The sequence below is a fragment of the Microtus oregoni genome, unplaced genomic scaffold (assembly GCF_018167655.1).
Source record: "Microtus oregoni isolate MIOR12 unplaced genomic scaffold, Mior012 000016F_ref0000370, whole genome shotgun sequence".
Taxonomy (NCBI): domain Eukaryota; kingdom Metazoa; phylum Chordata; class Mammalia; order Rodentia; family Cricetidae; genus Microtus; species Microtus oregoni.
In genome coordinates, this window is record NW_024543075.1 from 24,084,666 (window position 1) to 24,111,112 (window position 26,447).

Genomic DNA, 26,447 nt, shown 5'->3' on the forward strand with positions numbered 1-26,447 from the left:
AGCCATGCTACTGAGCATGTAGCTGCATTTCGTTGTGACTTTAATTTGTATTTCCATCACTCTTTTATGAGGAGTGACGGGGGTTGGTTTTTTTGAGAAAAAGTCTTAAGTAGCCCAAACCTGGCCTGGAACCTTTGATTCTTCTGCCTCCAATTCTCAAGTGCTGAAATGATGTTTATGCGTTACCATGTCTGGTTCAACTCTCTCTCTCTCTTTGTGCATGTGGTGTACTGCGGGACAATGGTCTTGTACCCTGTAAAGGTTTGTCACTTGTACTGGTTTAACAAAATGCTGGCTGGCCAGTAGCCAGGCAGGAAGCATAGGCGGGGCTACCAGAATAGGAGAATTCTGGGATGAGGAAAGGCTCAGTCTGCAGTCATCACCCAGATGCAGAGGAAGCAAGATGAGAATGCCTCACTGATAAAAGGTACCAAGCTGCGTGGCTAACACAGACAAGAATTATGAGTTATTTTAAGATGTAAGAGTTAGTTAATAAGAAGCTTGAGCTAATAGGCCAACTAGTTTATAATTAATGTAGGCCTCTGTGTGTTTCATTGGGACTGAATGACTGCAAGACTGGGCAGGACAGAAACCTCTGTCAGCATATATGTTCATGTGTGCATTTGTGCATGTGTGCATGCATATGTGTGTGTATCTTGTGTTACTGAGGAGTGAACCTAGAACCTTGGGCACACTGGGCAAGTGAGTCACACCTCTAGAGGTTAAGCATTTTTGCATATGCATTTCCATTTGTGTTTGTCTGAGTTGCTGTTCATTTTTAAAAATAAGTATATTTATCTTTCTCATATTGAGCTTAAATCCTCTAGATAATCTAAATGAGGTTTTGTTTTTTGTTTTTTGTTTTTCCAGACAGGGTTACTCTGTGTAGCTCTGGCTGTCCAGGACCTCACTCTGTAGACCAGGCTTGCCTTGAATTCAGAGATCTACCTGCCTCTGCCTCCTGAGCGCTGGAATTAAAGGTATAGACCACCAACACCCAGCATTTAATAAAGTTTTATCTCATTCAAAATTCACACACACCCACACACCCCGACACCTCATTACCAGTACTCAAGTATTTCTAGCACGCAAGCATTTGAAGTCATTTTACCTCTATTAGTAAAAGCAATTTTTTTCATTTTAGGAAAGGATACCATATCATCTAACACATGATGCCCCCATTCATGTGTACAAAGGATAGCGGGGTTCAAAGGATGCATCTGCCTTTCAGTGGCCATACTGGTCCATAGTAGCCCCTGGTTAGCAGGTGATGGAGGTGATGATGGGGCTTGGCTGTGTCTTCCCCCAAGCGAGGCTGCTAGTGGCTGCTTTGGCTCATAGATCCAGATGGTAAGAAGTATAGGGAGGAACCAGGAGAAGCAGCCTCATTGAGCTGCTATCCAGAGCTGGGTACTCACTGCTTACCATGCAACTGCCATCTGACAGGTTCTGGGATCCATGGACAGTTAAGACAGCAGCATCTTGGGGCAGGAGGAAGAACCATGGTCAAGATGAGTTAGGACATTGAACAGGGCATCACAGTCTGCAGTGCTGAATGTTGCAAGAGGCACAGTCAGTCCGGAAAGCCAGAAGAAGAGGAAGGCCAGAAGCATCCAGATGGGACTGGAGGTCCTTAGCTCTGGACGGAGACCAGGGCCATCTTCACAGTGGAGCCAATACCATCTGAGCTGTGCTTTGACAGATAAGCAGGAGTCACTAGGCAGAGGGTGGCAAGAGAAACCTCTTAGTGAGCTTGGTCTAGAGCATACGGTGTGTAGAGGGACATGGCAGGGGAAGGAGGGAGGTCCGGGAGGCCCCATACACAAGTAAAAGAGTCTCCCTGCCCTCGGCCTTCTGAGTGCCCTAGCGCTAAACATTTCATTTCCTGCAGGTAATCTGGGAGTCACAGCTTTCTCTGTCAGTTTACTCTTTAGGTCAGGGTGCTCGGTGGGTGGTCTCTGGGGGAACAGCATTTTGGGTCAGAGGAATCACAATGTCTGATCTTTTTTTTTTTTTTTTTTTTTTTTTTTTATTTTAATTTATTTATTTATTAAGAATTTCTGCCTCGTCCCCACAACCGCTTCCCATTTCCCTCCCCCTCCCCCGATCAAGTCCCCCCCCCCTCATCTGCTCGAAGAGCAATCAGGGTTCCCTGACCTGTGGGAAGCCCAAGGACTGCCCACCTCTATCCAGGTCTCCTAAGGTGAGCATTCAAACTGCCTAGGCTCCCACAAAGCCAGTACGTGCAGTAGGATCAAAAACCCACTGCAATTGTTCTTGAGTTCTCAGTATTCCTCATTGTCCGCTATGTTCAGCTAGTCTGGATTTATCCCATGCTTTTTCAGACCTAGGCCAGCTGGCCTTGGTGAGATCCCAATAGAACATCCCCATTGTCTTAGTGTGTGGGTGCACCCCTCGTGGTCCTGAGTTCCTTGCTCGTGCTCCGTCTCCTTCTGCTCCTGATTTGGACCTTGAGATTTCTGTCCGGTGCTCCCGTGTGGGTCTCTGTCTCTGTCTCCTTTCATCGCCTGATGAAGGTTAATATTCCTGAGGATGCCTATGTGTTTGTCTTTGGATTCACCTTATTTAGCTTCTCTAGGAACATGAATTATAGGCTCAATGTCCTTTATTTATGGCTAGAAACCAAATATGAGTGAGTACATCCCATGTTCCTCTTTTTGGGTCTGGCTTACCTCACTCAGGATAGTGTTTTCTATTTCCATCCATTTGTATGCAAAATTCAAGAAGTCCTTGTTTTTTACTGCTGAGTAATACTCTAATATGTATATATTCCATACTTTCTTCATCCATTCTTCCGTTGAAGGGCATCTAGGTTGTTTCCAGGTTCTGGCTATTACAAACAATGCTGCCATGAACATAGTTGAGCATATACTTTTGTTGTATGATAGGGCCTCTCTTGGGTATATTACAATGTCTGATCTTTCCTCGCAGTTATACTTGTGTGTAAAGCCGCATATGCCGGGCCCTTTGGTGGGCACTGGGCAGGTGTGGCATCCACTCCTTTTCTTACCTGAGAATGCGTCTCTAGCAAAGAGTGACTTTAGATTCCATGTTACTCTTCTTCAGGAGCTGGGATCTAGAAGGCAGAAAGAAGGCAAAGAAAAATGGTTCCCTGGGAGTGGGTAATGAGATGGTGGGGTGGGGAAAGGCAAATGCCGTATGCTTTTTTCCTGTATGTGGATTTTTCTTTGCCACGAGGTCTCACGATGTTGCCCAGGAGCTATGTAAGGCAGGGTGGCCTCAGGCTCACCTGCTGCTGTCTCCCAAGGGCTGGGATTAAAGGTGTGTCCATCTGGGTGGTGGGACAGGTGGAAGGGGGCAGCTAGAGAAACCTACCTGAAGACCTGGGCTTGCTTGAGGAGGCTTCTAGCCTTGGTGACCTCCTTGCCCAGTATCTTTAGGTCATCCCCTTCAAACAGTGGCAACTTGGGGTCCTGGGGAAGGGGAATGAAGGTAAAATTCAATACACTAAACAGACAAGATGAGACCTGATGATCTAAGGCCCCAGAAGATGGTTAGAGCACATCAGATGAACCCTCCCACCAGAGGCAGGGGATCCTTGTGGCCACAGCTCATCCATCTCCACCATCCAGTCACTCTATACACGGGATAGTTTGAAATTAAATGCCTGAGAGTCAGTGTGTGGGGTGGGGGCAGAGGAGGAGAGGGACCAAGTAGTGCCCAAATTTCAGTGAATTTGGCTCTTCCCTGGGCCCATGAGATGAAAGTGGAATGTGCTGTATCTAAACTGCTGGTCAGGCGGTAAAGTCTCTTTTGCCCTTTCTCCACTTCTTCTAGTAAAACAGAGCTTCACAGGAGTCTTTCTGAAGACAATAGCCATTAAAACTCCAGAGCCTGGCTCTAAACAGCCTCCCAGTGAACCAGAGCTCTGAGACAGAGAGGAAGCTGCCACCAGCCGGGCAGCAGCAGGACACCAGCTGCTCCCCCTCTGCAGGCAGAACCCTTCGGATCTGTGTGGTGGAACCCATCTCTAACCCCAGCACTAGAGGGAGGGAAGCAGGAGGATCAGGAGTTCAAGGCCTGTCTCAATTACGTAGTGAATTTGAGGCCAGCCTAGGCTATGTGAGACCCTTCTCAAACAACCAAGGCCCGGAGCTCTGCAGATGTAGGTCAATGGAAGAACATAGCCAGGCCCTGGGCTCAACTTCCAGCATCCCTGAACAACAGAGGCAGAAGTTAAAGCCAGGCCTGGTGGCACACACCTGTAATCTCTGTACTGGGAAAGTGGAGGCAGGAGGCTTGAGAGATCAAGGCTAGCCGGGGCTACGCAGCAAAACCCTGTCTCAAAAAAACTATATCAAAACGAAGAAAAGTTAAATATGTGTACCATTTTTCTGTTAAATGGGAAGGGCTCTTTAGACCTTCGGCTCCTCAGTTTTGGTGTGTAGTAGTTAACCAGTGACTTCATTACATGTTACTTAGATGAAATGCATGTCTGTGTTTCAGAGAAAGAACACAGGAGTCCAAAGGAGCCAAATCACAGTGGGTCTGAACCTTGTCGCAGGGTTCAGCCTCACCCTCTGACTTTGGACACACACTTCAGCTTCTTGAGCTGTTTGTCTGGGTAGGGATGAGGATGTAAGAGTGGCTGATCCGAAGAGGTCATCGATTTATTCGCACATTGTAAATGCTCAACAGGCGGAAGTCGGCCTGACAAAACCATAGCATCTCCAGTCTGTTTCTTCCTTCAAGGGGAGTTGGTCTAGAGGGATAGCCATGGAAAACACGTCCTTCTTGATGAGCATTGTGTGTTCCAAGAGAAGCAGAACTCTCGGGTAGAAGGAAGCCAGTACTTGTGGAGGCTCCTTGAGACTCACATTTATGACTGGTGGGTGACCTACCTTTTCCTCGATGAAGCCTCTGGTGAGCAAGCCTTGAATCCCGCTGAGAGCATCATCACTAACAGGACAGTGGTAGCGTCCCCCGCTGAGGGCAGCCAGCTTCCTCAGGAACTCAACTGCTGCTCTGGAGGAGGAACAGAAGCTCAGGGACTCACGGGAGAGGCAAACAGAGTCCCAGGCCCACAGTGGAACTGAAGTCTTATAGGGTTTAAGGGAAAGCAGCCTGGCCAATGGGCCCCGGCTTGTGCCATCAAGATCACTGTTAGCACCGTTGAGTACGCTCTCAGCTGGGGGATGCACATTCACTAGTGTCTGCTGTGTGATGGGCCTACAGGGACACAAATATGGCCCTAATAGAACTTATAGTTCAGCCAGAGAGAGAGAATAGGTACCCAAGCAATCAATTTTTTTTAAAGATTTATTTATTTACTATGTATACAACATTCTGCCTCCATGTATGCCCGCACGCCAGAGGAGGGCATCAGATCTCAGTACAGATGGTTGTGAGCCACCATGTGGTTGCTGGGAATTGAACTCAGGACCTCTGAAAGAGCAGCCAGTGCTCTTAACCTCTGAGCCACCTCTCCAGCCCCCAAGCAATCAATTTTATTAATAAATAAAGTTTATCTTGTTATTGGGGATTGGATTCAGTGCCTCATGCACTTTGTCACTGAGACATGCCTTTAACCCTCATGATAAAGAGTTTTTTTGAAGGGGCTGCATCTTGTCTAACACATGTTCTTCTAAATGGCCATCTGTAATAATAATTATTCTGGTAAGATCAAGCCAGTTAAAATGGCAGCACGGAGGGGGAGAGGTTCCAGAAGGCCTACTACTGGCTGAGGAGCTATTGAGAGTTGGCTAGGTGGGGAGGGAGAGTTGCTTTTTCCTGGGTGCGCGGCCATTGGTAGGTTGCTCAGGCCCCAGCAGATGGCTCTATATCCATGTACAGACAGGCAGCACAAACTGGACTGAGTGTTCTATTAATAAAAAAGAAAGATGGGGCTGGAGAAATGGCTCAGTGGTTAAGAACACTTGTTGCCCTTGCAGAGGACCTGGATTTGAGTCCTAAGATCTACAACCATCTATAACTCCAGTTCCAGGGTGCACAAACCCCTCTTCTGACTTCTGAAGGTACCAGACACTCATTGGCATACATACCTACATGCAGACAAACTTTCATGTGTATAAAATAAAATCAATAATAACTTTTAAAAAGGAAGGGAAACCACGAAACTGAGAGGGAGATACTGCGGTGGGCCTAAGGGAAGTTGGAGGTTGGAGTTGGGGGCAGGTGTAATCATTCGTGTACATACCAATGAAATTTTCAAAGAATAAATAAAAATATTAAAAAGAGTGCTATGATTAGACTTTCTTTTCTAGTTTCCCCAGGTATTCACACATGTTTTTCCAAGAAAAGAAGGCTAGAAGGGAGACTGTAACAGGATTGCATCAGTTTAACGGTGCAGAGTGACGTAAGAACGGTTTGTTGCTTGGTTGGCCTGGGGTGGGGAGAGGACTCCTATTTTGCGGTGTCCAGGCCACGAATTAAAGCAACACATTTCCTAATTCCTGTGTCTAAGGGAGGCCTTGGGTTAGTGGAGGCTCTCAGGCCTTCGGACCAGTAGCTTAGGAGAAGTGAGCTCAGCTTACTCCTGCCGCTCACCTGTCTGTGCTGCTCAGGGAGATAGTATGCACCTTCACGTCTCTCTCCTTGTGGAGCCTCTGCACAGTGTTGAGAATAAGGCTGCAGCTTGTGTCTGGCTCCCCGTCCGTTAGGAGATACAGGCCTTGAGTGCCCTGAAAGCTGAAAGCTTTCTAAGAGAGCACAGGGAGGCAAAGTCAGGCGTGGCCAGGGAGGTTCTCGAGGAAGGACAGAAACAGCTCAAGGGAGGAGACTCTGTCCCCAGGGAAAATGTGTCTGACAGGATTCTAAAACTGCCCATTAAGATTGAGATTCTGGGCCCCCAAGATGGTTCCATGTGTAAATTGCTTTCTGGACAAGTCTGACAACCTGAATTTGGTTCCTGCAGCCCAAATGAAGTTGAAAGGAGAGAACTAACTCCATGAAGTTGTCTTCCATGCATATGGCAGGCCATTCATGCCCCACACAAATCATACACCACACTCACACACACAATGAAAATAAATTTTAAAAAAGATTGAGGCCCTATGGTGGTGGTGCATGCCTTTAATCCTAGCACTAGGGAGGCAGAGACAGGTGAATCTCTGTGAGTTTGAGGCCAGTCTGGTCTACAGAGAGAGTTCCAGGACAGCCAGGACTACACAGGGAAACCCTGTCTTGGAAAAAAAAAATTGAAATTCCACTTCCAGCCTAAGATAGAGAGCAAGGGAGCTGCTGAGGGCCAGGAGGGGGGAGCATGGACCACTTCCTATTTTATTAATCCCAGACACGCCACCCGACTTCTCTAAGCCTCTGGGTCTTCCTCTGAAAGTGAGAGCCCTGTATCACCCGGCTGTTAGGAGGATGAAATGAAGCTACACACTGCAGGTCCCAAAGCTTCATGGGCTACCGGTGTGGGGGAGGGCACTGTTTCTGTGATGCTACAGGGTGGGGGTCAGAGGCAGCACTTGCCATTAAAGCTGATAAGAACGCGGTGTTCCCCTGGGCTTGCAAGTGGGTCACCCATTGCATAGCCTCATGGCACGCTGCATCTGTGGTCTCCACCAGAGTGTTCTGCCATGGCTTCAGGTCCTTTGCGAAGCTGAGCAGGTTAAAGCTGGGGAGGAAGAAAGAGCAGGGGCAGAGAGAGGAAAAAACGATTGGTGAGAACAGGCCAGTTTGTGCTGATGTTGTAGCAGTCATCTCCGTGAGGATTGTTTACTTGGGGCCCCTACAGTGAGTCCAGACACCGAGAGGGGAGAAGGTACCCCCTGAAAATGCTAGGTGCATATGTAAGTAGTTTAAAACTCTGAAGTGGTACAAAATACAGTGTTCTTTCTTTCCTTCTTTACAAATGATTCAGAAGGGCGAGGATGCTCAGCATGGGACACCAGGGGCCTGCTGTTGATCTTCCTGGTCCTACCCTCCCCAGCCCAGCCATCTACCTGTCACAGTGCTTCCTCAGCTGCTCCCAAATCAGCAGGACCATCTCTGTCTTCATCCACTGCAAGTGGGGGCTCATGGATCCTGACGTGTCCAATACAATACATACGTTGCTTTCCAAGATAGTGCCAAACAGCCTGCGGCTCCCTGCTCCATGGCGGGTGGCAGAGGCAGGGAAGGGGTAAGATGTTAGTGTTCCTCATGGTATCCACAAAATACAGAGTCTTGAAGCACCTATTGCCTCCCGATAATTGGTCACAAGTTATCCCCCGGGAGATGGCCCTGTGGCAGAGATGGGGGAGCCAGCTGTGCAAGGGCAGAGATAGCCAGCTGTAGGAGGTTTGGGAGATCAAGATTTCAGCTCTGGGGGATGGAGAGAAAGCTAGGGTGAGGGACTACATGGAGATACCCATGGGGGATGGGCGAGACATACAGAAAAGTTATTCAAGGCCTGGAGACTCAGTTCAAGAGGAGCTCTAGAGGGCTAGAACTTGTCCAGGACCCACAGTGTAGAGCCTAGGTTTTGTCTTGCTCCCCTAATCCACACTTTGGCCAGGAATCTCCTAACTTTGGTCTTTTGATTGTACAAGGCTGAAGAGGGATTGCAGTGAGGAAGCTCAGCAAATATTTGCTGTGACCAGTGTCATGAACCCTGGTGCTCACTGGGACAGCAGAAGAGAACAAACAAATGGCTAGAATACCAGCTAGTCATTCTCCATGATAAGTGACCAAGTTTGTTGGACCTTGTTGCCCAGGGTCTTCCAGGATTCACCTGGCTGTCACAGGGAGAATAAGAGGAAAGTCAGCCTGAACCTGGCAGGGTGCTCTATGGGACTAGCCAGCCCTCCAAGGGTCTCAACCACAAACACCCTATTTAGACCCCCCTGGCAGGACTGTAGTGTGAGCCACCGTACCCTGCCCATTGTCACCTACCAAATCTCTCATGCTTTGCCCATGCCATCTTTCTACATCCCCTTCTACTGGGCCAGCTCTCTTCATCTCCTCAAAGGGGGTAGGACCAGTAATCCTTGATCTGCTCTCTCCCAAGAGTTTACCATCCACAGAGTGGCCAGAAGGAAGATTGCAAAAGCTTACTGATCACTTTCTGCTTATGGGACACCTGCTAATGGCTTCCTGTTGCTCCCAGGAATGACCGTGCCCTGGCTGCCTCTCTGTCCCTCTCTTGAACGCTCTTTGCTTGGCTCCTACTTCCCACACTGTCCCCTTCTTTTCAGTCTCTGAACTCAGAGTTGTTCCTTCCACTCAAGGCTTTCGCCCCAGACTGTCTTTCTTCTTTGTCCACTCAACATCTACACAACCTTTAAACATCACTTCAGGGACACTTTCTCTGCAACGACACTTGCCCACCCAAGCCAACTGCCCCCACAGTATGGTGCCCCATCCCCATTTCCCCTGCACTTGTCTTTGTGACTCTTTGGTTAATATTTCTCTCTATGAGCTCAGGCATTCTGTTGGGACTTGCTGTATACCCTCTCCCACACACCTGGCAGGAGTCCAACACTTCTTCACTGAATGAGGGAGTGAACAAATGAATGAAGAATCCCTCAGGCGAATTTGTGTGTGGGAGTCCTGGGGACTGAACGTGTGCTTTGTACGTGCTAGGCGAGCACTCTGCCACTATGCTATATCCTTGGGTTTGGACATGGGCCTGTGTGTGAGGTGAAGGCGCTCCGTCATCAGCTTTTCCAAGTGGCTGGTGTGAGCTGAGAACAGGTAACTCTACTTCCCCTTTGAGCCGCCCTAACCCATGACCTGTCAATCACCTCTGGAGCTTGGAAGAGAGGCTTTGGAAAGCGGCTGTCATGGCCACATGCTATGACACAGACTATTTAGAGCAGGCTTTCCTGAGGAAGATTCAACCTAATGAACTCCACAGGACCCTGCATGACAACACAGGCTGCCTGGAGGGCCCATTAGGCTCTCTCCTCCTGTTACTCGAAACTCTCCAGATCCCAAAGCTAAATTGTTTCCTATCTATTTCATTCCTGTATACTTCAAGATGCCTGACCTCTTGGCCTTGATGCGCAACCAAGGTTTGCCCTGGACTCCTGGTCTTCTGGCCTCTACCTCACAAGTACTGGGGCTACAGGTAAGGACCACCACACCTGTAATTACAGTCATTCCTCTTCTGGAATATGAGCCTGGACCTCCTCATCCTGCCCCATTCATGCATCTTTCTTGGAGGACCTTGGTACCCCAGGGAAGAAAGATGAGGGATTCTCTTCTATATGCTGTGAATACCAATGGTTGATAAAGAAGCTGTTTTGGGCCTGTGCTAGGGTAGAATTGAGCTAGGCGGGGGAAACTAAACAAGATGCCAGGAAGCAGCCAGAATCAGACAAGCCACAACCTTGCTGGTAAGCCACAGCCATGTGGCAATACACAGATTAATAGAAATGGGTTAAATTAAGATGTAAGAGCTAGCCAATAAGATGTTAGAGCTAATAGGTCAAATTAATCAGTGATTTAATTAATATAGTTTCTGTGCGATTATTTTGAGTCTGGGCAGCCGGGAATGAACAAGTGGCCTCCTACAACAGAAGAAGTACAGAAGTTATCTTCTGGGTTGGAACCTCTTCCATTTCTACCTTCACGAATGTGTTAAAGTAGGTCCCATTAATACACAGGCCTGCTTCTCTCATAACGTCATTTCCTACCACCCAACAGCAGTGGTCAGAACTGGGACATCCTCAGTCATGTACAGGGAGGCAAAGAAAGCAGCCCGCTTTGTTGGACAGGCAGAAACTCCCTCCGGTTCCCGTCCCACACTTCTGTCACCTAACACCTTGCCTGATCCCTCCACCCAGAGTTTGCTCTTTCAGTACAAGGAGAATTGGCTTGGATAAACCCACTGGCCTGACAGTTCCTGAGGAGTTGGCCTTGAAGGACTGACCCTGAATTTCTGGGATTAGCCTTCCCACTTCCTCTAAGGTTCCTCCCACCTTCCGGGGATGTAGTCAGACTCACCAGACAGCAGCCACTGCAGCCTCTGCACGTAGCCCCTCATCACCTTCTCCATGGACATGATATACGTCTCCATTTCCCACAGTGTCCACTGGATGTGCCTCACTACTCCCTGGGGAAGGCACGCAGAGGTCAATACACCCATCAGTGTTGGTCCATAGTCTCAGCACTCCCAAAAGTGTTCATACCATTGCAACAAACAACCCTCCACATATCTTTAAATATATGTTTGTTTGTTTGCTTGCTTGATCTTCAAGCAGGGTCTCACCATGTAGCCTTGAATTTATCATATTTTCTGCTCCCGAGTCCTAGCATTGCAGACATAGAGCACCATGTTTGGGTCAGTTTTATTTATTGAAAAGTTATTTTTATTTAGATGTACTGCCAGATCCCATGATTCTGTGAAGGAGTGGGAACTAGGGTAATGGTGCCATGTCAAACAGAACCACAGGAACAGTAAAAGTCACAACAACTCCAAGTTTCAAAGCAGAAAATCCTTAATCGAGGGCTAGAAGGTCCACACATTTCAAATGGGAAGATAACCTCAGGCAGAGAGGGTCAGCATGTGAAAAGGACCCCACATTAAGTGGATAATTTTTAGGCTATTTTTAGTTTCCTCTGATGTTGATAACACACCATCAAAGGGCAAAGAGGGAAAGAAGCCAATTTTTACTTTGTACTGAATACACTTGTTGCAACCTCAGAATAATGAGAAAAACACCTCTCAAATAGAAAGCAGAGAAGGAACCTGCCCCCTCCTGCCATCCCTACTGGAGCCATGGCCAGCGTTAGGGTGCTGTGATGATTTGAGTGGGAACGGCCCCTAGTGAGTCATATGTTTGAATACTGGGCCCCCAGTTGGGAACTGTTTGGGAAGGATCAGGAGGTGTGACCTTGTTGGAGAAGTTGCATCCTGGGGGTGGGCTCTGAGGTTTCAGGAGCCCATGCCATTCCCAGTCAACCTCTCTGTAAACTCTCAGATCTGCCACGCCTGCCCACATGTCACCCTGCTTCCCACCCAATGGACTCTAACCCTCTCAGATGGTAAGCCCCAAATGGACTCTTTTCTCTACAAGTTGCCTTGATCATGGATTTTTTTTTTTTAAATCACAGTGACAGAAAAATAAGACAGGTACCAAGTGCTTTGGAGTGGCTACGTCAGTCACTGCTGTGTGCTTAGCCTCTGCTTCTAGGTCTTACCATCTACTCCATAGTATGATCTCAGATCATACTATGGGGTGTCTTGGCTTATTTTTTTTCTACCAGAACTCTATATCTGTCATCAACCGAGTGGAGCCCTACTTTAGGGAGTGAGACTATATAAGCAGGAATAGATGTCAGTGCCCCCTGACCTTCTCGCTGCCACTAGCAACTGACAAAAGGTAAGGAACTGGGGGGTGAGGAACACCACATGTGACTTACGTTGATCTCTATGCTGGGGATGACAGAGCAGTGTTTGGTGGACACTGCCCTGTGCGCCAACTTCTGACGTCTACAGCTGGGGCCGAGACATTTGGAGAGCTTCAGCTTCAGTGTCTTCAGCCCGCAGGTGGCTATCCACTTTAGAACAAACAGGTAACGTGGATAAGTCAGACCTACGTAAGCAGCTGACGGGTCAAAAGCTCTTGTTTGAAATACGCTCCTGGTCCTCCCGGAGCATCTATTACTTGCAGATTCTCTTCCCAGCAGAGATACACAAGAAAGGCCAACAGGAAACCCAGTGCATAGAACATATACTTGGCCTTGTTGATTCTTTTTTTAAATTTTTTTATGGTTTATTTAACTTTATTTTATATGCATTCGTGTGAAGGTGTCAGATCCCCTGCAACTGGATCTTCAGACAGTTGTGAGCTGCCATGTGGGTGCTGGGAATTGAACCCTGGTCCTCTGGAAGAGCAGTCAGTGCTCTTAACCACTGAGCCATCCCTCCAGCCCCGCGTTGTTGATTCTTTAGCACCCAGTATAATCTACTATAATGGTTAGAGTTAAATGGACTAAAGTTCAAACTCTAAAACCAATCAGGATAACCTCAGCCTCTTCATCCAATGGAGAGATGTCAGGATGTAGGCTCCAATCCATTTGAGCCTGACATCCAAGGGTCAGCCCAAGCAGAACCAAGGCCAGACTGTCATTGAATGGTTGTGTGGAGAGTGATGGTTTGAACCAGAGGGGGATTTCTGTTGCTTATACCCCAAAGGATCTGACATCAATAAGGACTATGACAAAATACACTTCAGTCAAGCCTCATACCAACCTTATGAGATAGGCACATCTTCATTTAATTTATTTATTTTGGTGCTTTTCTTTTTCTTTTTTTGAGATAGGGGTCTCTTTATTAGTCCTGGTTGTCACGCAACTAGCTATGTAGACCAGGCTGGCCTTGAACTCATAGCAATGCACCTGCCCTTGCCTTGAAAGTGTTGGGATTAAAGGTGTACACCACCAGAACCAGCTTATTTTCATTTTACACAGTGAGACTGAGTGCAGTTATGTGACTTCCCAAGGCTACCCAGCTAGGAGGTATCAGACTCTGAGCTTACGGCCATTTACTGCGTGTGTCACAGCAAGGAGTCATTCTCAAGAGGTGTGCCCTCTTTGCCAAGCATGCCCACCTCCTAAACACCATGGTTGGTAGAAGGAATTACAAAGGGGCATGGCCGATGTGAACAACTGAATACCTCTCGACTTGAGCAAACAGTATCCTTCCTGGGCAGCTCAATAGAAGAGTTGGTCCTCCTAACCGACTTCCCTTGAGGGTACCTCTTGTACACAGAGCCTAGGAGAAGCACAGCAGTGTTACCATGGATCTGCCTCTTCCTCCCTTTCTTATGCCAATTTCCCCGAAGTCAAATTCACTGCCAGTTATTAAGGTAGAACTTGCTGAAGATGTAGAAAGTAAATTATCAGGGTAGGGCTGGGCAATGCAGGGCTCCCCTTCTCCACTTAGCAGGGAATCCAGCTAGATGGGCACTGTGATGGGGCTCATCTTCATTGTTGAATTGCGTGGATGTAGAGCCACCTATAAGACGGGCCTCTGTATGTTTCTGTGAGGGAACTCCCAGAGAGATTTAACTGAGGGGGGAAGACTCATTCTGAATGTGGGTGGCGCCATTGCATGAACTTGGGTTCTGGACAGAATAAATGGGGAAAAAAGGGAGGAAGAATCAGCATTCAGTTTTTCTGCTTCCTGACTGTGGACACGGTATAACCAGCGTCTTTGTGTCTCTGGTGCCGCAGCTTCTTCCTCCACAACTTTCCCACTAGGATGTCCTACAGCTCATCAAATTGTGAGCCCCAAGACAGCCTTCCTTTTGTTGTTTTTGTTTGCATTTGATAATATGAAGAATAAAAGTAACTAATACAGATACAGTTTCATAGTGACCCAATGGTGGGTCTAGGGAAATCTTCAATTCATCCCTCTCCTAACTGTCCTCACGGCTCAGAGAACTGCCTGTCCCAGAAGGCACCAGTGTGTCCAAAGACAGTGAGAGAGCCCACCTGCACATGCTCATTGCTTTGGCTGGGAGAACTGAGTTATTTAAGGTCAGGCCTGCTTCAGAGGCAGAGTCCTGAGGGAGCTGGACGGGGCTACTATCCTCAGCAGGTTGCCCAGGGCCAGCAACTGTTCAGATGCACATACTGGCTTCAGCTTACCCACACTGTTCCCTGAGTCTGTGTAGAAGAGAGTGAGTGCAGGCTCTTCTGACCTGGGCTTGCCCTTCCTCTTCTGTTCCATCATCCCTTCTTTCCTGGGATGGGCTGCGGCTGGAAGACATTTGAGTTGTTGGTTGGGCTACTCTCTAGGTCCCACTGATGGAGCCATACTGCTTGGCTATCTCAATCTCAGCTACCGTCTACCCCGGACACGGGATGCTCAGGCTCCTGGCTCCCATCTCAGGTTCCTTGCCCTTGTCTGGACCGGTAATAGCTGGAGCTACCATCCCCAGGTCCTTAGGTTTCCCGGACAGTGTGAAGTGCTTAGTGTGCCTGTGCCATTTCCTCGTGGTCCCCCAGGTTACAGATGGGCTGATGAGAAACAGAGTGGAGACTCCTGGGCTTGCTGCCCTGAACCACATGGCTATTAATCTTTTTCTTCAAAATGAAGATATGTAGTCGCAGGTTTATGTGAGTGCATACTTTCATAGAAACAGTTATGACTTCTCTTGATGAACCCCGTGGGCCTGAACCCGGTGAGTAAAATCACCAAACGGAGCTGGCTGCTGAGGACTGAGGGCTGCAGGTCTCATGAGGAGCATCTTAGATGATGGCCTGGCAGCCGGTCAAACACCACCACCATTCAGTCCCTTTCATTATTAATTCATGCCTCAGTGGTGCCTGAGCTGACCCTCCATCCCCTCCTCTCCCCACCATGCCTTACCTGGAGAGGGGCTTCCTTCACCACCGAGGGGGTGACCCTTCAGAGCTTTCGGGTTTTCAGCTCTCTTTTCTCCATCCCAGGCATATTTAACGCTCTAGAAAACAGGCCGTCTTTCCCATCAGAGGCCTGCTGCCTGTGGTGGGCAGTTCCCCAGTCACCCTGACCTCAACCTGTCAATCAAGAAGGTTTCCAGGGAGGGATCTAAGGGAGTTAGTACCTGGGGAATATTTAGCCTACCTTCTGTAGCGGATTTCACTCTGGGTTTGTGGGGGGGAAGTGGATGAATGTGTGCATTTATGCATGTAGTATGGACTGGAGGAGCACTGTGTTTGCCAGAATGTTCTTTCCTAGTCTTCTGATTCTCTTCCTACTAGACTAGATTTTTTTGGGGCCTCCAGTATGACAAACAAGCATTTAGGTAACTTCTGTGCTCTGTTTTGTTGCTGTTTTGAGACAGCGTCTCACTATGTAGCGTTTGCTGGCCTGGAGCTTGCTATATTGACCAGTCTGGTCTTGAATTCATAGAGATCTGCCTGCCTCAACCTCCCAAGTGTTGGGATTAAAGGTGTGCACCACTCTGCCTGATGTTTCTATGTCCTCATGGGCCCCTCAGTTTTAGAGAAAGTCTTTCCTACTTGGCATAAGTAGAATGTAGAAATGGTTTAATAATGTCAGCCGAGGCACCAGGCCAGCAAGGAACTCTTTTGTGAACCATGATGAGAAGGGCCTAGACGCCATCACTCCAGGGTGTGCTCAGTCTGTCAAGATGACCCAATAGAGGCCATGGTGCAGCCTAGCCCTCCTCATACTGAGTCAGCTCATGGCCCACTGAAGGTCCCACTCAAAGGCCCTGAGATTCTGGGGTTCTCCCATAATGGGGAAATAGTAAGAGGGGTGGGAGTGAGTCTGGGATGCAGCCTTGTGGATAAGCTATACCTCCCTGGGATAGACTTTCCCACTCTGAAATGTATGTGCTCACTAGTCAGCTACCTGCTGGACAGTCTCCAGGTCTCACTGACTCTTCTGATCACAGACAGCACTGGTTTGTGAAGGTCTCCCCTCTAAAAGGTCCCCTGACCACTTAGGTGAACAGTGAGTATTTTATGTAAGACACATTTGATGGCCGTAAATGAGACAACAAGCCACAGCAGGCTGAGGTTGAGTCTCAGAGTCCCATCATACCCCCACTAAGCTTGGTATGCAGCAACTTAGATTCTATTAGTGACCTTACCCTTTCCCCCACAAACCCTCCAGATTGAGTTATCACATGTAGAGGAGGAAGGTGTAGTTCCATGGAGATGCTAGAACTGGGCTATGAAATGAAACTGAGGTAGGCATAATCAAAGTACAGGGGAGTAGGGGAGCCATAGGTACCCCCTCTAAGCTAAGAGGCAGGTCCTCTTCCCAGGGACCCCCAGGGGATGTCCCTCCCCGAGTCTCTGCCCCCTCCAGTATTAGCTCTGGCCCAGTCCTTTTAAGATCTAGGAAAGACAAGGAGACAAACTGGAAACAAATCCTCTGTGTGTTATTAGGGAAGGGAGTCAAACCATTCTGGCCACCGAGGGGGCTGTGGGCTTGGGAGGACAGAGATTCCTGGGCGGACTTGGCTTGAGCATCCTTGGCTTGTCTTTCTGGAGGGCTGCGCTTTGCAGTTCTTTTCCAGAGTGGTTCTTCAGGGAAGCCACAAGGAAGGCACACTGCAATGGGGGTGGGTGGTTAGCAACACACTGGTCATCGTGGGTAGATAGACACACATGCACAGCAGGACTGAGTCCTCTGGATGCTTCTTTCTGCCCAGAGAATGCAGTTTGGGGCTGTGGATTAATCTTATGAAGAATAAGGACTCCTTTATTGTATTGGACACTGGGCAAATTAATGTTTGGGGTCACAAGCCCTCAGGCCAACAAGACTTGCTAATCCCACTTTATAACCAAGTCTTACGGTCTGAATATGAAAAGTCTTCCGCTGGCTCATGTATGGAATGCTTGGTCCTTTGCACTGCTCTGAGAGGTTCTAGAAACTATAGGAAGAGGGGCCTCGCTGGAAGAAGGTCATCTGGAGGCAGATCCATGGGAACTAGGCCTCTCTCTGTCCCACCCTCTCTGCTTCCTGGCTGCCATAAATTCAGCTTCTCTGTTCCAGAACATGTCCCTGCCATGGTACTCAGTCTCACCTATGTCCCCACCATGGTGCTCACCCTCACCTATGTCCCCAGCCATGATGCTCAGCCTCACCTCAGGTCAACAGCCAAGGAACCAGCTTTATTTCAACCAGGGTTGAAATCTCTGAAACTAGAAGCTAAAATAATTCTTCCCTTCCTTAACTTGTTTTTTTCTCAAATATTTGTCACATTGATGAAGAAGCCAAGATACTGCTTTACAGAACAGTAAACCAAAAATCTGTGAGCACAAGGTTCTTGTCCAGTAATGGAGGAACTTCAAGTCAACTCCAGGGGCCTGGGCAAGCCAGCATGTAAAACCCTTGAGGGACCACACAGTCAGCTCACCACACCCTAGGCCCAACACAGACACGGGTAGAACTGCAGGCAGTGATTATTCTTTTTGTCGAAAAGTTTCTTATCTATTCCACTACTTCACACTCAGAGAACCAAGGAAGAACTTTTTGAACATAAACATCTGTAACTTTGAGATGGGATTGTCTGCATTTGAGAATCAGGGATTTACAGACCCCAGATGAGCCTTTTCAGGAAGAGAGCTAAGGCACATATAGGAGCCTCCAGTTCACTGACCTAGTGGCCACAGAGGAAAAGAACATGCACCATATCTCTTCTGTCTTGTGTGCAGATGAGTCATCCTACGACTGGCAGGAAGTAATATTTGCAATAGGATGAGACCTTCACAGATTCTTCCTTGGCTTGACTACAGGCCCTACAAACACCCTGGCCATCCAGGCTTGAACTGCTCCAAATCTCTCTCTACCCTATATATTTTCCCATCTGCCTTCAGGCCATCCTCAGTTGCTATCTCATAGGCAAGCCCACCTTTCTCTTAGCTTTACCCCCATGCCCCAAACTCTCCTACCATAGACTGTTCCTACATTCTCTTCCGGTTGGTCAGTGACACTACTGTCTGCTAGTTGTCCCAGAGAAGACCTTGGGGACTACTTTTACGTTTCTCCTTGTTCTTCACACTGTATGTTCCATCAGCTCTAAATTTGGTCCATTCATCTTTAGATGTTCTCCTGTCTGTTCCCTTATTCCCATATCCTCACTGCTCCCGGCATGATCCTTCCCAGGTTTCTAGTTGCATAGGTACTACTCAAATCTCCTTTGGGGAAGTAGTTTTTAAATGAATTTTGAATAACAAAGTGCAGGCCATGGATAATCTAGGAAGGAATAGCAGGCAGAGAATATAGCAGTTGCAAAGACTGAGCTTAGAGCTGGGTGGCGGTGGTACACACCTTTAATCCCAGCACTTGGGAGGCCAAGGCAGGAGGATCTCTGGTCTAGAAAGCAAGTTCCAGCAAAGACCACTACATAGAGAAAGGCTGTCTCAAAAAGTACACACACACACACACACACACACACACACACACACACACACACAGAGGGTGAGATTAGGAAGGGGCTGGGTGTGATGAAGGAACTCAAAGGAGCTCATAATCTACAGCATATAGATCAAAATTCAATGAAAAACAGGGAGGGTCCACGTTGCCTCTGAAGTCTTGGCTGTCAGTGAATCTAGACATGGAGAGGGAAGCTGGTGTGAGCTGATTTGTATCTCCTAAGATATGATGCAAACATTAATTGCAAATATGACCTTAAAAACAATGTCTCTTGCAGCTGAAATTAAAACCTAAGTCAAGATGATGTCATGTTGGAGTAGGGCAGGCCTTTCAATTTAATATGACTAGTGTTCTCGTGGGAGAGAAAAGAGCGGCATACAGAGGGTGGAGAGCCATGTGCAGGTGGGAGCTTAGGTCAGAATTATGGTTATACAGCTGAGGAATGCTTACGTATGGACCAAACTTTGGAGACACCTTCTTGATTAGGTAGGCTATCTCAGCTCAGTTTTAGCAAAGAATTGGCTCAGTAAGTTCAGCAAGGCCACTCTCCCCTTGATAGCCTTATACCTCTGCTTGAGTTCTAGGCCCTTAAGCTCTCTTTACCAGGAGCCTCTGCACCCCTGAAGCCTAATCAATTCCTTTTTAGTGATTTTCCATCCATTGACTGTTCACTGGCTACAGTTCCCCGCTATTTCTGCTGTGTTTGGGGTTTTGTGTTTGAATTGTCTCCCCTATGAAAACAGTCTCAGAAATCTTCCATGCTATTTATAATAAGCATCCAACATACTTTTTTTTTTTTTTTTTTTTTTTGTCAAAACTAAAGGGACACAATAACAAAGGGTACTACCCAAAGCCTACAAAAGGAACATGGCCCTGCTGCTACCTTGATTTCAGACTTCTGGAAACACAGAAGCATAAATGGTTAATTTTTTTTTTTTGGTCCAAACTACTGTGCTTGTAGTATTTTGTTGCAAGAGCCATGGCAGTTAGACACAAGGACCATACGTGTATTAAACCTGAGCCCAAGGCGTACCTTTTGGGAGAAGTTGAGGGCGTTTTCTATCTCAGACATGATGGCATTGATGTCATCACTCTCATAAATACCTGGAAACAGAGCACATCTTGAGCTATAGGTGAAGGTATGGAACTTGGCACGTGTCAACACCTGCACACAGGAAGGCTATGCGGAAGTGACATGCCCACTGGACGAGAAGGAAGCGTAGTGGACTGACCTGACCAGCCCCAACCCCGTATCATCCAGTGGTATGTTGTCACCAAGAGTGCAGCTGACCATGGAACTCAGTGTCCTGGCCCTCACAGGACGGGCAAGCTAGGCTCAAAGGTTTTTGCTACTCTATGGAATAAGAAATAATGACCGACATGGTAACTATTTACGGTGACTAACATCTGCAGTGAATATCAATGTCGCTCTTGAGTGGGACTCTAGTATCAGGCAAGTACACTGGGCATTAATGCTGACCTGTCTGGGTTCAGCTTCTGTCCTTTGGGCTCTGCCTTAGCTACTCATCTGCTGAGCAGGGCAGATAGTCACCTGCTTCACGGGGCTGTGGTGAAGATCAAGCTATATAGTGTCCATAAGACGCTTAAGCTGTGCCTGGCATCTCATAGCTGTTCCCTGTTTGTATTATTAGTGATCATTGCTGGGAATGTCAATGAGCCCAGCCAACAAGCTCACAGCAAAAAAGATCTGCAAACTGCTCCAGAGCTCCGACCCCAGGCATGTCCTGCCTCGAAGTCACTTCATCTGAGAGTCACAGAGTTTGGAAGGAATTAGTGTGTCCTAGGCTCAATCCCTCCCACATTGTAAGGATTTTTCCATATGTATACCATCTAAGCCATCACTGATTTCATGTATTTTAATTCATTTACTTCTTGTGCTTTAAGAGTACTTTAAAAATGAAAATTCATTACAGCCAACAAAGTCAGCATTTTTCTAAAATGTTAAAATGTGCATCTTAATTTTCATAACTATTACACAAACACACAGAGATAGAGATACATAGAGAGAGAACATGGTCTTGCTCCATGCACCATGTACAGATATATTATGGGTTCCTTATGAATATAACACACTTTGGGAACTATAATTCTAAAGAATCTTTCCAGTGTGTTCTAGATCTGATGTGTGTGTGTACTATAATTACCGACATGTGCTATACGCATACACACACATAACACACACATATCAATGTGAGGCATCTTTCATGGGGCTTTATGCTTGCTAGGTAAACACTCTACCATTGAGATCACCCTCAGTGAAATATATCCAACATAAACTTCACCATTTACTTTTGGGGGATTTGGGTATTGAACCTGGGCATACAAAGGACTAACCCGGCCACTGAGCTGCGCCATCTGCTCAGAGCCACATCAGCTCTGTAGTTCAGTGGCACTAAGTGCAACCACGCTATTGCACACCCAACATCACTGGTCATTTCCAGAACATTAGCTTAACACTTGAGGGTTGAGGATGGAACCCACGGCCTACAAATGCTAAGTGTGCCTTTGACCACGAAGCTATGTGCCTAGTCTTTCATTTCAATATACATTTTTATGTGTGTGTATGTATTCACACACACGTGCATGCCATGTTAAGGTCATGAGATGTGTGCTAAGGTCAGAGACCCACTTGTGGGATTTGATTCTCTTCTTCCACCATGTGTAATCCAGGGATTGAACTCAGACTTGATGGCAAGCCCCTTTAGCCACTGAATCATGTCCCTGGCCTCCTACTCTTAATTTTTAGGATTGTTCTACTATTTTACATGTATGAATGTTTTGCCTGCATGTGTGACTGTGTACCATATTAGTGATAGATACCTTGGAAGACCAGACAAAGGGATCGAATCCCTTGGAACTGGAGTTACATATGGTATGAATTACCCTGTGGGTGCTGGGACTCTAACTTGGGTCCTCTGGAAGATCAATCAGTGCTCTTAACAGCTGAACCATCTCTCCGGCCGGCCCTCCTGATTTAATAAATGTGACTTTCATATGTTGTTTCTTGGGACTTTTTCAGTGTCAAAGGGAACCAGTACTGAGACACCATCTGGAAAGAAAGTGGCAAGGGACCAGGGAACACCCACACACCTGTTTCCCCAAACCAGTGCAGGCGACCTCTGGCAGCCCGGGTGATCTCTTTGTAGGCAGCAGCTGTGTCAGTCCGGCTGGCATAGCAAGCAGGGGGCGTGGTGTCCAGTAGTGGTTCTCCCACATAGAAGAGACAGACATTCAGCTGGAGGTCGCAACCGCCACAGGCCTCTGCCACATAGGTGCTGAGCAAGGACTGCGGGCAAGAGAGACAGGAAGTCCACACCCAAGGCCTGGGAGCTGCTGATCTTCCAATAGTTCAGCTGGTCATCTTCCTCTAAAACAGCTGTTTCTGATTGTGTGTGGGGGGGGCTGTGTGTGTGTGTGTGTGTGTGTGTGTGTGTGTGTGTGTGTGGTGGGTATATATGTACTTGAGCACAGGTTTCCATGGAGGCCGGAAGAGGGTATTAGACTCTCTGGAGTTGGAATTGTAGACAGTTGTGTGCCACCCGACATGGGTGCCGGGAATTGAATTTAGCCTTCTACAAAAGTAGTAGATGCTCTTAACTACTGAGCCATCTTTCTAGCTCTCTGTCATTTTTTTCTGAGGCCTACTGTGTGCTTGGTCCAGTGCTGTGTACAGACAGAAAGACAAGGGCCCGAGATACAATTTCTTCTCATGTTTTAACACGGTATGGCAGAGATTGGGGCCTGAACACCTGATGATGAAGGTGGGGTCTGTAAGCAGCAGCACGGACAAGCTGGGAGCCTGTTAGTGGTGAGATTCTCCCTTCCCGACTAAAACCTGCTGAGCCGGGCGGGAGCTGCGCTGTGACCGCATCCCTAGGTTCTTGTCTGTGCTAAAGCGTGAGAAGAGGTAGTTTAGATACTTGTGCTGGGTTGAGAGGTGTGGCTCAGTGGTAGAACGATTGCCTAGCAAAAAAGGAGGGCCTGGAGTCTATACTTAACACTGCAGAAAGTTAGAAGAAAGAAAGAAAGAAAGAAAGAAAGAAAGAAAGAAAGAAAGAAAGCAAAGCAGCAGAAGGCAGAGGCAGGTGGATCTCTGTAAATTTGAAGCCAGCCTGGTTTACATAAGCAAGTTCCAAGCCAGCCAGGGCACACAGGGAAACCCTGTCTCGACAACGAAAATGACAACAGATGTCTAGGAGGGAGGCTACTCACCACATCTTGGTCAGGGACACCCCCTGTGAAGAGGTAGATGCCCTGAGATGCATGTTTGCCTTTATCCTTGAAGTCCACTTCTACGGCCTTCCGCAGGGCGCCAAGGACATTTCTGCTTCCTTGACATTGTAGACCCAGGACCCACCTGGGGAGGCAGGGACATAAGCCTTGAGGTCCCAAGGACAGAGAGAAGAAAGTTGTTTTCTGACATCTGCTCTTGGCTGCGGGAGGGTAGGGCTGCCGAGGGCTACATCCAGGTAGAGAGGGGGACAGGGAAGACAATGCCACAGGGCAGCTAAGGTACAGCAACAGGAAGGCTCTGCCTCCAACACCTACCGCCAGGCGCTCTGTAAGTTGTCGTGGCTCACGGGAACCAGCTCTGGCCTCCAGCTCTCAACTGTGCTTCCAAACCTTTGAGGAAGCAAAGGGGGCGTGTTTCTAGGAGGTGCGTCCATTCTGTGTGTCTGTTCTTTGGGCTTTACAGGCCTTTAGGGAGACGAAATTCTGGCAACAACCCCTCAAATGTTGGAATGTTGCTGGCCCAGGATAGTCACTAAATTTTCTTGTTCCTCATAACACATCAAAGCCAACTCCCTGTGGGACAGCGCCAGAGTTCTCAAGCAAGAACAGTGCGGGCCAGCTTTGGCTGCTGCCCTCTGATTCCTTCTGTGCAGGGAACAATTCATTGTTTAAGACTCTTGGAGCCTGGCCCCCCTCACAGCACTTTTCTGCTCAGGTTGAACTTTGGACTTTTTCTATAAATATGCACGATCTTATTTTCTTTATAAGACAGAACTTAGGATTCCCAAGAGGAGAATTTATCCCTTTATGGATAACAATGCACCTTTCTCTGGGTCGAGATGGATCTCTTATGCTGAACCCAGGCCTCCTCTGTGCCAGTCTCTTCTGGGAATCGCATAAAACTCCTCCTTAGTAGACACTCGCCATGCCCTTTCCCATCACCCAATACAGCTGTGAGCCCTCCACTCTTTAGAACCTTGGCAAGCTACTCTGTCCCCCAGCAACTCCTCTCTCTTCCCTTTGACATGATGGACAGGCTCCCTGGAAAATGCACCACCACTGCTCCTGCCTCAGTCCATCGCCCTCACGCTTCCGCCTGGGAAGGCACTCTTGCCTTCTTCCTGCCACCTGCAGCCGTGCGTCTCTACGAGTCAGTTCACAAAACTTCTACGGCCCTTGGGTGCTGTGGGAGAATGCTCTTGCACCTTGTAAAGATTTGTCACTTGTATTGGTTTAATAAAATGCTGACTGACCAGTAGCCAGGCAGGAAGTAAAGGTGGGGCAACCAGACTAGGAGGATTCTGGGAAGAGGAAAGGCTCAGTCTGCAGTTGCCACTCAGATACAGAAGAAGCAAGATGAGAACGCTGCACTGGGAAACGGCACCAAGCCATGTGGCCAGACATAGATAAGAATTATGGGTTGATTTAAGTTATAAGAGTTAATTAATAATAAGCCTGGGCTAATAGGGCAAACAGTTTATAATTAATATAAGCCTCTGTGAGTTTCTTGGGGACTGAAGGGCTGCGGGACCAGGTGGGACAGAAACTTGTGTCTACACACTTCGCCCAAATGTTTGGCAATGTACATCCACATAAAGCCTCAAAAACTTTAAAAAAAAAGTTTTTAGACCTACAAAAATGGAAGTCAACTGGAACTTCTTGGTAGCTGCATTTTTTTTCAGGTAGGCTCTGTTTACCGGTGGCTAGCAGAGGCATGGCTCCTTTAAGAAAGCCTTTCTTAAGTGTTAGCAGCCAAAACTGTGCAACTCTTTAAGAGACCCTGACACTAAACACTTAAATGGTGTTTATGAACAGTTGGTGACATGCTTCTGGGTCCTGGGCCCAGCCAGAATGGGCTGAGGCTGCCTTCCACCCTTCACAGTCCATGGAACCTTCTACCTATTTATAGCAAAGGCTCACAGCACTCCTCTCTTCATGGGTCTTCCCTACTAGGCCTTAAGTTCCTTGACAGGCACTGTTTATACTCATTTCTGGATCCCAGTGCCAATATACTGCCTTGCACACAGCAGGCTCTCAATGAAACCTTGTAGACTTGATAGGTAGACTAAACAGATGAAAATACTGTATAAAATGTTTCTCCAAGGAAGGGAACAAGGGAGAGGGGAAGGAGGGATAAGAGAGGATAATAGGGCTGGGTATATAGAAATGTGTGTGTGTATGTGTGTATATATATATATGTGTGTGTGTGTGTGTATATATATATATGTATAAAAAACAATGTCATAATACAGCCCATTATTTTTGTGTAATTGGTATGTGCTAATAAAAAAGGAAAATGTTGCCCTAAGCATTTCTTTTGAATTTTTTATTAGATTTTATTAAGGAATGATTAGACCCTGGCCTATTATTTAATACTATCTGCTGACTTAATAGACTGAGGACATACCCTGTGAGCTCATGTTAGGCCTTCTCTAGTTAAAATTGTATGCAATTTTTTTTTAAAAAAAAGTGTATTTCCTGTTTTCAAAACAGGGTCTTGCTATGCAGCCATGGCCGACCTGGTATTTACTAGGCAGCCCAGGCTGGCCTCGAAATTGTAGCTCCCAAATGCCGTGATTATGGGCATGAACTACCGTACCTCACCTCTCAAATGCTGGGGTTACAGGTTTATGCTACCACACCTGACACATAGTATCCTATTTAAATTTAATAACCTCTATATATGATATATAATTAGATATAACATATAGCATTTATTTGCTTTTGTTTTGTTTTTTGGTTTTTCGAGACAGGGTTTCTCTGTAGCTTTGGAGCCTGTCCTGGAACTAGCTCTTGTAGACCAGGCTGGTCTCGAACTCACAGAGATCCACCTGCCTCTGCCTCCCGAGTGCTGGGATTAAAGGTGTGCACCACCACCACCTGAGACAGGGTCTGTCTGTGTAGTTTTGGCTGTTCTGGAACTCACTATGCAGACCAGGCAAGCCTCCAACTCACAGAGATTCTCTTGCCTCTGCCTCTCAAGTGCTGGAATTAAAGGCCACCATGATTGCACATGCAATTTCAAACTATATATATATGTGTGTGTGTGTGTATAATTTGCAATTTTTAAAGTAACATGTAAAATATTACATATATAATTTCTAAAAATGAATGTATGTTTTAGAAACTACATATATAATTTTGAAATGACACATAACTTTTAAAAACTATAGCTAAGCTATATATAGCTTCAAATTTTGCATACTATTTATTTATAGATTAAAATTATAATTTAATTTAGAATTGGAGTAACAAGTATTTGCAGTGCTTGCTAGAACCAGGCTAAGATTAAGGCCAGGGCATGGCTGGGTCCCTCTCTGCTGTGTTTACTAGCTTAAAAGCCAAATGGGGCAAT

At 47.2% G+C, this 26,447-nt stretch overlaps 1 protein-coding gene across 2 annotated transcripts in view; it reads right to left on the reverse strand.

Annotated features, from left to right (window-relative positions):
- Positions 1-1,124: 1,124 nt before the first annotated feature.
- Vwa3a (von Willebrand factor A domain containing 3A) overlaps positions 1,125-26,447 on the reverse strand; it is a 63,693-nt gene continuing 38,370 nt past the window's right edge. The window contains exons 20-37 of one of the 2 annotated variants that reach the window (XM_041666583.1): positions 23,408-23,482; positions 23,072-23,216; positions 21,950-22,145; positions 19,872-19,942; positions 16,861-17,010; positions 16,545-16,625; positions 15,314-15,407; positions 14,590-14,700; positions 13,614-13,711; positions 12,358-12,495; positions 10,939-11,047; positions 7,953-8,097; positions 7,480-7,624; positions 6,550-6,701; positions 4,884-5,007; positions 3,358-3,455; positions 3,032-3,097; positions 1,125-1,716 (exon numbers count right to left, since the gene is read on the reverse strand). In XM_041666583.1, coding sequence (XP_041522517.1) covers positions 3,046-3,097; positions 3,358-3,455; positions 4,884-5,007; positions 6,550-6,701; positions 7,480-7,624; positions 7,953-8,097; positions 10,939-11,047; positions 12,358-12,495; positions 13,614-13,711; positions 14,590-14,700; positions 15,314-15,407; positions 16,545-16,625; positions 16,861-17,010; positions 19,872-19,942; positions 21,950-22,145; positions 23,072-23,216; positions 23,408-23,482 — 1,984 coding nt within the window. In that variant the 3' untranslated portion in view covers positions 1,125-1,716; positions 3,032-3,045. The remainder of the gene's footprint in view (positions 1,717-3,031; positions 3,098-3,357; positions 3,456-4,883; positions 5,008-6,549; positions 6,702-7,479; positions 7,625-7,952; positions 8,098-10,938; positions 11,048-12,357; positions 12,496-13,613; positions 13,712-14,589; positions 14,701-15,313; positions 15,408-16,544; positions 16,626-16,860; positions 17,011-19,871; positions 19,943-21,949; positions 22,146-23,071; positions 23,217-23,407; positions 23,483-26,447) is intronic. The other variant, XM_041666584.1, reaches the window with a different exon arrangement.